This window comes from Neovison vison, chromosome 1, assembly GCF_020171115.1.
Source record: "Neovison vison isolate M4711 chromosome 1, ASM_NN_V1, whole genome shotgun sequence".
Classification (NCBI taxonomy): domain Eukaryota; kingdom Metazoa; phylum Chordata; class Mammalia; order Carnivora; family Mustelidae; genus Neogale; species Neogale vison.
The window spans coordinates 271,791,376-271,803,751 of NC_058091.1; the positions used below are offsets into that span (position 1 = coordinate 271,791,376).

The window sequence follows — 12,376 nt, forward strand, 5'->3', positions numbered from 1 at the left end:
TATAGGTCATTATTATCAGATCTTTTTTTTTTTTTTTTTTATTATCAGATCTTAAAATGGAAAGTGGTCAGAGATGAAACTGGAGAAGAGGTAGGGTCTAGGTCATGGGTACTTCTTTAGTCATGCATAAGAACATGATCTGGTTGATGGGGAGCCATTGAAGGGAAGAGGAATGATCAACCTATAACATATCCTAATATATATGTCCAGCAAACAGTTGGAATATGTAATTTCATAAGAGGTCAGTGTTGGAAATAAGGGTTTAGGAGTTTGCAGCAGGTAGGGAGTACTTAAAATTATAGAATCAGGATGGGTTGAGGGAAAAGGAATAGGGTGAGACAAGTAGAGGGCTAGGCTAGAGCTCCAGGTGATGCTGTGTTTAAGGGGCTGAAAAAGAAGGATCAGTACATACAAGAGCCTAAGGAGGAATTCTTGTAAGGGTGGAGGCAGAACTGGAAGATGGTGGTATTAGAAAAGTCAAAGAAAACTGGAAACAACTCAAGACCCATCATCAGGAGAATGGCAAATTATGGTATATGTATAAAATGAACTACCACGCAGCAAGAAAGAATCAGCAACTGATACTTGGAATAACACAGATAAGCCTAACAGACAGTATGTTAGGTATAAGAAGCCAAACACAAATTAGAAAGGATTTAAGATCTCATTTGTATGCATTTTAAAGACAGGTGGAATTTACAGTGAGACAGACGAACCATTACCTTTAGGCAAGGGGAACAGTGACTCAGTTTGAGCAGTATTTTTTTTTTTTTTTTAAGATTTTATTTATTTGTTTGACACAGAGAGAGAGATCACAAGTAGGCAGATAGGCAGGCAGAGAGAAGGGGAAGCAGACTCCCCGCGAAGCATAGAGCCCGACATGGGGCTCAATCACAGGACCCTGTGATCATGACTTGAGCTGAAGGCAGAGGCTTGACCCACTGAGTCACCCAGGTGCCCCTGGTTTAAGCAGGATTGACTTGGAAGGGGTATGAGGGGACCTTCTAAATGGGTGATGGGAATATTCCAGATCTTGATCTAGGTTGCAGTTACAAAGGCATATACACATGTGAACATTTCTTGAATTGTTCTCTGAAGATTTGTGCACTTTATGTAAGTTATACCTCAGTTTTCAAGAAGGCCAAAGGATTAGAGAATTTCAAGAAGGAATGAGTGGACCGTAGTGTTAGGTGGTGTCAAGAGAAGTACTAAGGTAAGTAGATAGGTGTATGATAAATGTATGTTTGGGTGAGAATAATAGTGCTGACTTACATGATGCTAACATATTTCTGGTAGGTGCACAGTGTATATAGTTACCTTTCGGTGAGCTGAATTGAATTGTTGATGGGCAGTAATCTTTTTCTTATTTAGGCAAGAAATACTGCCTATGAATGGATCAATACATCTCTGGCTAAGCCATTAGAAGAGAAGGAAGAAGGAGAGAAACAGTTGGAAACAGAAAAAACGGACCAAATCAATAAAAATTCAATAGAGGTACCAAAGCAACTAAACCTTTTTTCTTTTTTAATGGTGTGGAGATGTTGGTATCATGATCAGGGACGTAGGCACCTTCTGTTTTGTTGCATCACTACTCATCATTTCAACCTTGTAATCCAAGATTGTAGCAGTCTTGTTCCAGACTGTAGAATGAAAGAAGGAGTGAAGAAAAAGAGACTAAGGGTTTGTGTGTGTTGTATGTATCATGAGGAAAGTTCCCAGAAGCTGCTATAAGCCCCTTTTTATCGAAATCTTTTGGCCAAAACTTAGTCACGTGGTCACATCTGACTTCAGGGGAGCTTCTGTTTTTGTAGTTATGAGCCCAGCTTGTAAAATGACATCCCTGCCCTGGTAGAAGAGGTTTACTGAAGAGCAGCTATTGGTCTCTGCTGCTTTCAAGATACCGAATCCTCCAGTATGAGAGAAGCAAGCTAACAGCATTTCCTCTGGGCTAAAAACAAAACAAAATAAAACCCAGTGCCTTGTTTTGTTTTTCTGTTCAGGATATTCATGCATTTGCAATCCGGAGCCTAGCAGAACTGACTGCCTGCTCAATTGAACTGTTTCACAAAACAGCAGCTCTGGTTCTGCATGGCCAGAAGCAGGAAGTGACCGCCATAGAAAGGAGCAGAGCTCTATCCCAGTAAGTATGAAGGGTATTCCTGTAAGGGGTGCAAATTGATCAGTTTTCTCAGCTTCCTTCCAAAGTTTTAAGAAACTTTCCTCTCGACAAGATGCTATTCTCAGGTTAGAGATTTGTTCATTTTGGGTTTTAGTTATTAAGTAGCTGAAGGGGTTATTTCTTTTCATTGACCCATAAGTCTACATTATAAATGTTTTTATTAACTGGTTGTTTTAGTAATTATTTTTTATTGTTGATAATCTGAAACTAGTTCTCAGATATTGGTTTTAATAAAAATAAAATTTTACATAAATAAAAACAGTAGTTCTTTTTAAATTTTTTTTTTAAGATTTTATTTATTTATTTGATAGAGGGGGAGAGAGCTAGTGCACAAAGAGGGGGAGCGTGAGGCAGAGGGAGAGGGAGAAGCAGGCTCCGCACTTAGTAGAGAGCCTGATATGGGGCATGATCCCAGGACCCTGGGATCATGACCTGAGCCAAAGGCAGAGGCTTAACAGACCAAGCCACCCAGGTGCCCCAAAACAGAGAATAGTTCTAAGAACCTGAATTCTTAATAATGGTTATATTCATTATTGAGAGCTAATTATGTGCTAGGCACCATGCTAAGGGACTTAGGTGTATCATTTCTAATTTTTACAGTAATTCTAAAGGTAAATGATTAGTCCCGCTTTAAAGAAAATAAGGAAACACTCTCAAGAAAAATGAAATAATCTGCCCAGTTTCTGCAGACAGAGATTTAATCCCAGGCTAGGCTAAGTCCCTAAGCCCCCTTTCCCACCATATTGCTGATTTTGAATAAAAATTTTAAAAATAATAGAAAATAGATAGTCGCAAGAGAAAAAAATACATCTGCTGCTTTCTAAATAAATCTAATTAAATAATGAGAATTTTCATTGGAAAAAAAAATTTGTGAGAATGTTTAGTGTGTTAGGATTGGGAGGGACCCTTGATGTTTTCCAGACCTATACTTCACTGTTCTCCGACATCCCACAACAGAGGGCTGGTTCTGTCTTCAACATACTTAGGATGAGGGACTTGACTTCATGGTGTCCTGTTCTTTGGAAAAGTGGCTATTTCTACTTGTCCACCTATATATCTGTGTTTATATGTACACACACATATATATATGTATGTGTACAGTAGGTGTATTTGTGTATAAACACACACACAATGTATAGTCTCCCCATTAATCATCAAATAAGTTAGAATCCATGGAGGGGCGCCTGGGTGGCTCTGCATTCAACTCAGGTCATGATCTCGGGGTCCTGGGATTGAGCCTCCAGTGGGGCTCTCTGCTCAGCGGGGAGCCTGCTTCCTCCCTCTCTCTCTGCCTGCCTCTCTGCCTACTTGTGATCTCTGACTGTCAAATAAATAAAATCTTAAAAAAAAGAAAAGAAAAGAAAAGAAAAGAATCCATGGAAACTGGGCCTTTGCTTGTTTACTGATAAATTGCCAAAGCTTAGTTGGTATATAGAAGACTTCCAGTAAATATTTCTTGAATGAATGCATGCATATTTATTTTAACTACATTTTGAATGGAATGTAAGATCTTTTAAGTACTGTCTTATCTCCTTAAAATGTATGTTCATTATTTCCTTTCACTTAACTTGAAAATCTAGTACTTTCTAGAGGATTATGAAGAAAAAATGATTTTCCAAGTACTGAGACTCCTCTTCCTGTAGCATGAATGCCTGCTCACATGGGTCCCCAGATACACTAGGTAGCTGATGAAGGCATATTTACTGCCTTAAAAAAAAGCTTTCTTCTTTGACATTTACTACCAGGGGTGATTTGTTTTCTTATAGTTGTTAAATATGCTTATTTAAAAAAAAGAGAGAGAAAGAAAAACAAAAAGAGGAGCCTTCCTGACTTTGCTCACTTCTTTCCTAGGATGACAGTTGTGTTGTGTAAAGAGTTGTCTTCTCTGTCCAAAGAGTTTACTACCTGCCTAACAACTGCTGGGGTAAGAATATTCTTGCCTTTTATTGGGCTAATGTCTGTTCTGTGGGCTTTTTAAAAACAGCTCTATTAATATAAAATTTTCGTACCATAAAATGTTCCCATTTCAAGTGTACCATTCAGTGGTTATTAGTATATCTACAGTGTTGTGCAACCATGACCATAATCTAATTTTAGATGGTTTTCATCATCCCATAGAAAACCTTATACCACTAGCAGTTTCTCCCATTCCCTTCCCCTCCACACTTTACTGGTGCTAAACATCACTAATCTGCTTTCCATCTATAGACTTGCCTGTTCTGGACATTTTATATATATGGTATCATACAACATGTGGTATTTTGTGGCTGATTTCTCTCAGTTACCCTAACGTTTTTAAGGTTCATCCACATTGTAGCATGTATCAGTACTTACTTTAATAACCAAATAATCTTTTATGGACATATACCACATTTTTCTGTTCATCAATTCATAGACATTTAGATTGTTTCCATTTTTCAGCTATATGAGTAATGTTGCTACAGACATGCATGTGTGCTTTCCTTTCTCTTGGATAGGTAGGAGTGGGATTGCTGGGTCATATGGGTGGTATGGGCCATTGAATAACTGCCAAACTGTTCTACAAAGTGGCTGTACCATTTTACATTCTTGCAAGCAATGTATGAAAGTTCTAATTTCTCCACATCCTCGTCAACACTTGCTGTTGTCCATTGTTTTTTGTTTTTGTTTTATTTTGTTTTTAATTTTTAGCCATCCTAGTAGGTATCAAGTGGTATCTCATTGCATCTTTTATTTGCATTTCCCTGATCGCTAATGATGTTGAACTTCTTTTCATGTACTTGTTGGCCATTTGTATGTCTTCTTTAGAGAAATGTCTTTTCTAGTTTTGCCTACTTTCAAATTTGGTTTTTTAAAAGTTATTTTATAAATTGGGTTATTTATTTCATTATTTATCTTTCTGTCATTTATTATTTTAATTATTTGTCTTTTTATTATTAACCATTGTTGAGTTGTAAAAATGCTTTATATATTCTGGGCATAGGTTTGTTATCAGATACATGATATACATGTATTTTCTCCCAGGCCATGGGTTGTTTTTTTTTTTTTTTTTCTTTCTTGGTAGTGTCTTTGCACAAAAGTTTTTAATATATGTCTAGTTTGTCATTGTTTCATTTTATCACTGTTCAGTACTTTGGGTATATTGTATCTAAAGAATCTTTGCCTAACCAAGATCATGAAGATTTACTCCTGTGTTTTCTTCTAAGAGTTTTATTGTAGCTCTTACTTGTATGTCTATAATCCATTTTGAGTTAATTTTTTATGTAGGGTACGAGGTGGGGGTGCACTTTCATTCTTTTGCATGTGGATTTTCTAGTCGTCTCAGCACTATTTGGTGAAAAGCATTTCCATATTGAATTGTCTTGGCCCTTTTGTCAAAAACAATTAATCATAGTATACAGGTTTATTTCTGGACTCTCATTTCTGTTTTACTGGTTTTATGTGTGTGTATCCATATGCCAGTACCATTTTGTCTTGATTACTTTAGCTTTGTGGTAAGTTTTGAAGTCAAGATTGTAATCTTCCAACTTTTTCAAGATCTTTTTTCAAGATCTCTTATCTTTTGTTGGCCCATGCATTTTCATGTGAATTTTAGGATCACCTTGTCTTTGTTTAGCTGATCCTTGCGACTTATTTTTGTTTTCTCCTTTTATGAAATTTGCAGTGTATTTTGTGCTACTCTTTGATTCCTGTACTGGAAATGTAGACCTTGATAAAATAAAAACCTCAATGTTTGGCTCTAGGTTTTTTGTTTTGTTTTGTTTTTAAGATTTTGTTTATTTATTTGACACAGAGAGAGAGATCACAAGGAGGCAGAGCAGCAGGCAGAGAGCAGGAGTGGTGGGGAAGCAGGCTCCCCACTGAGCAGAGAGCCCAATGTGGGGCTCGATGCAGCAGTCGATCCCAGGACCCTAAGATCATGACCTGAGCCGAAGGCAGTGGCTTAACCCATTGAGCAACCCAGGTGCCCCCGTTTGGCTCTAGTTTTAAGGAGCGGTCCCTTACTTAGACTATGACGATCCTTACACTTTGCAGTTGCCAACCAGGAGTAGAGTTGTAATTAAAACAACTAACTTTTTTTCTTTCTTTTTAAAGGAATTGTAAAAATTTACTGAAGGTGTGTAAACTATAGAACATGATCAGAAATCAGTAACCACAAATTAGGATAAAATCAGGGCATTTTAAATGAGCAGATAAAAATCATTTTGTGGTAAAACCAGATTCATAGATACAAAGAACAGATTGGTTGTTGCCAGCAGTAGAGGAGTAAAGGGTGGCCTAAATAGGTGACGGGGATTTAAAGGTCTGAATTGCAGTTATAAAAAAAGGTATGGGGTATAATGTACAGCATAGTGAGTATAGTTAATAATTCTGTATTGCATATTCAAAAGTTGCTCAGAGAATAGATCTTGAAACTTCTCATCACAAGAAAAATATTTTGTAGCTATGTATGGTGACACATGTTAACTAGACTTATTGTGGTGATCATTTTATGGTTTACGTAGATACCAAATCTTGTACACCTGAAACTAATATAGTGTTGTATATCAGTTACACCTCAATTTTTAAAAAAATCACTTTGTGATAAATATGTAAGTGTCAGTGTGGCAGCAGATTCTGGGCCTAACAACTCATTTAAGAACGTAGTCCGAATTAATTTTTCTTTATGATTTTAGATTATTCCTGTAAGGGATAGTCCTGGGATATCTCTTTTCCCCTTAATACTGTCTTTAAAAGAGCTTCTGGGATTCTTGAAGTTAATCTTCTGAGGCCAAATCTTTTCATGTTTCATAAAGGTACTTTAAACCTGCAAGTGAGCTATAAAGTGCTAACACATGAGTAGTAAGTTTCCATGATGTATTTCCGTGTTTTTCAAATAGCCCATCTTAAAAACCATTGAGTATTTTGAGCACATGTTCCGTATCTGCATATTGTTTTAAAATTGTTCTAATGTATCTGATCATATGTATCATTTCTACCCCCTCTTCCAAAATGAAGATACTTTTTAAAGTCAATAAAAAAACTACAAAGGAATACACCATCAATTGGAAAGCACAGGAAGATAAAAAGAAGGAAATTTAAAGCACTTTTGGAGATGATGTTTTGCTCTTTCTCAGTCCAGAATTTTTCTGTGCTTAAATTATGTATGCGTGTGTGTGTGTGTGTGTGTGTGTGTGTTTCCAAGTGGGATCACACTCTGCCTACTGGTGCTTACTTAACAGTGTGTCTTCTGTTCTAGGTCAAAGAAAAGGCAGACATCCTTAATCCGCTCATCACTGCAGTATTTCTAGAGGTCAGTAGTTAATTTTAAGTCTAACTTTTAGGGTATTATGTATTATTAATGAGTTCTTTTTCAGTCTTTAGTTTTTGACTTTTTTTAAATCAGATTGGTAATTTGGCCATACTGATGCAGTTATGACCAAAATGGTGTGTAGTTGACGCAAATTCCCTGTTGATTATTACAAAGCATAATGATGAAGCTGCTGCGTAAAGTGCAAACCGGCAGTAGGCTGTCGGTGGTCAGTCCTGTCCACTGGCTGCTGGTGGATGATCCTTAGTCATGAAACACCTTCTGGAGACCAGGGGTAAACCTGAAGGGCTGAAAATTACAAACAGGCAAATGCTGCTTCTGAAAGGAGTAAAGATTATACAGGGAAGACTACAAAACAAGACAAAACATTCCTTGCTAAGAAATTTGCTTTGTTTTGTCAAAGGTGCTTGTGTTTACAGAATCCTCATCAGTCCATTAGATCTAAGGAAGGGGGTATGTTAAGTCCTTGGGAAAGGGGGATGTAAGAGGATCACATGATGGATTATATTGCCTTCTTGTGCGACCCTTTCTGTATTCCAAATTTTAAAAACTCTGTCTTATCAGTTGTGCAAACAATTTAGATGTTTGATATTTCGTTTAAAATATATTTATGTAAGTCAGGGGAGATAATTGGTTAGGTTTTAAGTAGGAATTGAAAAAAGTTTTTTAACTATTGGGCTATTACTTCTTTAGTTTTAAATTCTTTTAAAATTATCACCAAGTAAATGCTTTTAATTACTTTACTGCACAGTTTCCCTTGAATATCAGGGTAATTATTCTGATAATTAACACTTAGTGTTTTTGAAAATTTGTGATTTAGTAGGTGGCAGAATAGTAGTATAGGTGAGAAGTTTGCAAACCAGGAGTCTAGTCCTGTCCTGGGCCTCCCCTGATTTGACCCTGGACCACGCATTTACCTTCTTGACAATCTCATTATCTTTATATGCAATATAAGAGATCTAACCAGATGATCTCTGAGACCTCTTTTGGTTGGAAAATTTGGCAGCAAATGTCACATTAAAGTTTAAATAGGAGTACATGCTATTGATAAATCCAAAAGCTGTCAAGTCACTTAATAGGTTTTCCTTATTGCTGTTTCGATTTGGTTGTTCTTGATTACATATCTGAAACACTCTTGTCCTTTTAATTGTACATTTTTATCTTAATGTAATGAAGGGTCTATTATTCTCCTGGAAGATTAGAACTTGTTAGATATTAATGAAGTCTGGAAAACTCTGAGCATGGTAATTCCATGATGCTTCTCGTAAATATGTCTGTTATACCACATAGAAATTTATCTATACTTATCATCTGAAAGCAGTTTTCCTTGTTCGTATTTGTAGTCTCTGTTTTGTACTCACTAATTTTATTGAGTCCATGGAAGAAGATCTGTCATAGTAGACTGAAAATCCTGTTCGCGTAAGAGTCATAGCCTTCTAAAGTCCTTTGAGTAATTGACTAAAAGGTTGTGACAGAACCTACCCATTTAGTAGAGGAATAAATGAGCTTCAAATGCCAAATTCAAGCAGGATGTCAAAGAACAGCTACCATTTCTGATGGGCAAGTTGGACAAAAATGCTGATATTCTTTTTTGGTACTGTCGTATCTTTTTTTTTTTTAACCTTTTTTTTTTTTTTTATTATGTTACGTTAGTCACCATACAGTACATCATTAGTTTTTGATATAGTGTTCCATGATTCATTGTTTGCATATAACACTCAGTGCTGCATGCAATACTTGCCCTCCTTAATGGCCCAGGGATGGGTACTGTCATATCTTAAGAGCTAGATCGTTCTTTCCTCTCTAACTTTAACTAACTTGAGTTTATGCTTTTGTTTCCCAGGTTACAGATTCAGTTAGATTGTACAAACTAATCTGGTTTTTTGTTGTCTTTTTAGTATATTTTCTCTTTTAAGTGACTGTGATATTTTCTTTTTTTCAATCTTGTCAGGCCTCAAACAGTGCTTCTTATATTCAAGACGCCTTTCAGCTGCTCTTACCTGTACTGGAGATCTCTCTCATTGAGAACAAAACTGAATTACCAGAGGAATGAGCTGCAGGCCCAGGGCCTTTGTCAGAAATTGAAGAACAGAGAAGATTCAACCCAAAACTTGTGACAGCTAAGAAATGTCACTTTCTTTTGGGTACCCCTGAAGAAGTGAAGGAGAAAGGATTATTTTAGTGTATAAAATTTAGGCAGGAGAGCAGGTTTAAAGGAGGTTTGTTGCCTTCACTGCTTGGCTAAAATATTCAGGTCTTCATACTGCCCTTCCAAGTTATTAGAATTACTAAATTATTTGAGAAGAAACTTTTATGGGAAGTTCAAGAATAATAGCTCTAGGTAAAGGTTAATGGGGTATCGGGCAAAAATATTGGTCTTTCTTGGACATGATGCAAAACACTAACAGTTTTGTTATGGTTCTGTGTGATTTAGCAGCCCACTGATAGAATTGTTTGTGAAGCAAGAGAGAAACAACTTAATTTAGTATTCTAGAATTCCTGTGCTTGATCTCTTGATGCCATTACCTTTCTCCTTTCTGTAATAAAATATGTGGCTTTAGGAAAACAGTATATAGAAATTGTAATGATTACCTAAATTCTTTGGACTTGGTTAGAAAGTTTCATGTACTCTTTAATGCTAGTAGTTGTTATGGCATGGAGGAGAAACATCTGAAGTATACGCGAAGCCACATGAATTAACTACGGCAAAGTGCCCTTTGGCTTCAAATTGTTCTCCTGTCCTAAGGTGACAAGCTTCAAGTTGTAGTTGAACCCACTCAACTGGGTTCCAGACAAACAAGTGCAACTTAAAGAACCATTTCATGTTTGCGGGTATTCTGAGTCTCTCCAGGGTTTCTTTCGTGCATACCTTATGTGCAGGGTAAATTCTGTAACAGCCAGCTCCAAAGGAGTATTGAAGCTCTTTTAGTAATGGGTTTTTGTTATTTAAATATTGTTGAAGGGGATTATAGAGTCCCATAGAAATCATTTGGAACAGGATTTAACCTGTAAGACACAATATGTTTCTCCTTATTCTTTTTTGTTTTGGTTTAATGTATTTCTTAGCATGTTTATAAATATAACTTTTATCCTTTAAATCTTAAGCCTTCCTTTGCTCTCTTCAACAATGTAAGAGGCCACTAAGGTGTTATCTTCCTAAAAGTTAATTGGTATCAACTCTTTTTAAAAAATTCTCCCAACTTTATGGTTGGAGGTAAATATTGTGAGCTCTACTGCTCATCTTCTAAAATCTTTAAATAAAATGTAATAATTATGTTAATTGATCTTTTACTTACTTATTTTACTTACTTTTCCAAATATAAGCCCCAGTATTTTTTTAGACCACAGAAATAGCAAAACAAGTCTCTAACATTGACTGATCTCAACACTATTTCTATGTAATTGCCTTCTTTGGGGGAAGGGAGCAGTTTGGAAGCAAGGAGGAAATAAATAGATTTGGGCTAAAAAGATACTCCATTAGCACTAAAATGTTACTCTGCTTATATTCTGTTCTGATATGATCCCAAAACTTTTGGAACAGTTCTTTTTAAGATAAATCTCACCCTTCCCAAAGTAAGTAATTCTGAAATTTCAGAAAAAAAAACAAAAACAAAAACAACAGTTGCCTGTGGTTACTAAAGCTGGTGTCCCCAGTCCTGATTTGTTGCCTCAAGCCCAGTTTCTGTGTCTGAATCTGGTTTCGAAGCTGCTCACACCACTGACCACCTGTTCAGATGCTTGTACAGTTGTGGCTTGCAGTTTTTACTTTACAGTCTAGAAACATAGCTAAGGTTTTTCTTTCAAGGAGAGGGATATAGATATGGGGACAGACCAGTGACTCTTTTTATGCATCTATCCAGATATGCACCTGAATATGACCAGTTTTAGGTTAGATCATGCAAAAGGCAGATGTGAATCACTGCCTCTTTTTTCTTGCTTATCCCTCTGGTCAGCTTCCCTCACCCACCCAAATGTCCTTTTAAAGATTTAGGAGACCATCAGTGAAACGATGAAAGGACCAATTAATTCTGAATAACAATTGCCTACCTTTAACCTGAATATAATTAAAAAGAATGAAAGTTCCTTGATTGAGTAGAGAGAAGAATAAGAGCATAAAAATTCTTTGGCAGGCAAAAAGGTAAACTCAGGGGATGCTTTGAAACTTACTGGATTATGGCGCGGAGTTTTGGATGGTGCATGCTTCATTCTGTTTGGGGTGGATACAAGATGTTTCCTGATGATACCTCGTCTTTTGGTGCTATTTCTTTTAAAATTTCTCTTGTCTTTTATTGCTATGTCCTAATGTGTGCTACAACACTCCCGTTTTGCAATTCACTTAACACCTTATTGGTAAAATGTTATTACTGGGGTAAGATGCTTCTCTTCCTACTATTGGGATCTATTGGGAACTTGAAAGGCTGTGATTAAACGAGACTTCATTAATTTGGTGTAAAAGAAATAGAAACATCTACAAACTAATTCTTGTTTTTTTTTTTTATAATGCCTTGCAGGTGTGTTAAGGACAAGCTATATTTACCTTACTTGCTTTTGATAGTCTTTTTTTTTAAGGCGTAGACACCTAAATTGACAGGTTTGTGAAACGTGAATCTACAATCCATGTAGCTGGCTGTTGGGTCCCCCCAAATTGGGTACCCCAATAATGGGTCCGTGATTAAAGGAGCGAGACTGATACAAAGCAAAGGTCAAGCAAAGCTTTATTTCGCGCCAAGCATTAGGAATCATACTGACCGTCAAACAGACGGGTCGGGGCCTCCCCTCCAGAGAGGACGACCCCTCCCTGCTTTCCAGACTGACTTTTATAGAGCAAAGGCCATGTGGTTGGGCCTGGCCACACACAGGTGGCCAATAAGATTGTAACACACCCAGGAAACTCCACAGTGATGCTA

The 12,376-nt window shown here is 36.8% G+C and overlaps 1 protein-coding gene across 3 annotated transcripts in view; it reads left to right on the forward strand.

The window, feature by feature from the left end:
* FAM114A2 (family with sequence similarity 114 member A2) overlaps positions 1-11,712 on the forward strand; it is a 33,801-nt gene extending 22,089 nt beyond the window's left edge. For all 3 annotated transcript variants that reach the window (XM_044230942.1, XM_044230950.1, XM_044230933.1), the window contains exons 10-14: positions 1,372-1,494; positions 2,001-2,140; positions 4,031-4,103; positions 7,398-7,451; positions 9,421-11,712. In XM_044230942.1, the coding sequence (XP_044086877.1) occupies positions 1,372-1,494; positions 2,001-2,140; positions 4,031-4,103; positions 7,398-7,451; positions 9,421-9,522 (492 nt within the window). In that variant the 3' untranslated portion in view covers positions 9,523-11,712. The remainder of the gene's footprint in view (positions 1-1,371; positions 1,495-2,000; positions 2,141-4,030; positions 4,104-7,397; positions 7,452-9,420) is intronic.
* The last annotated feature ends 664 nt before the right edge of the window (positions 11,713-12,376 follow it).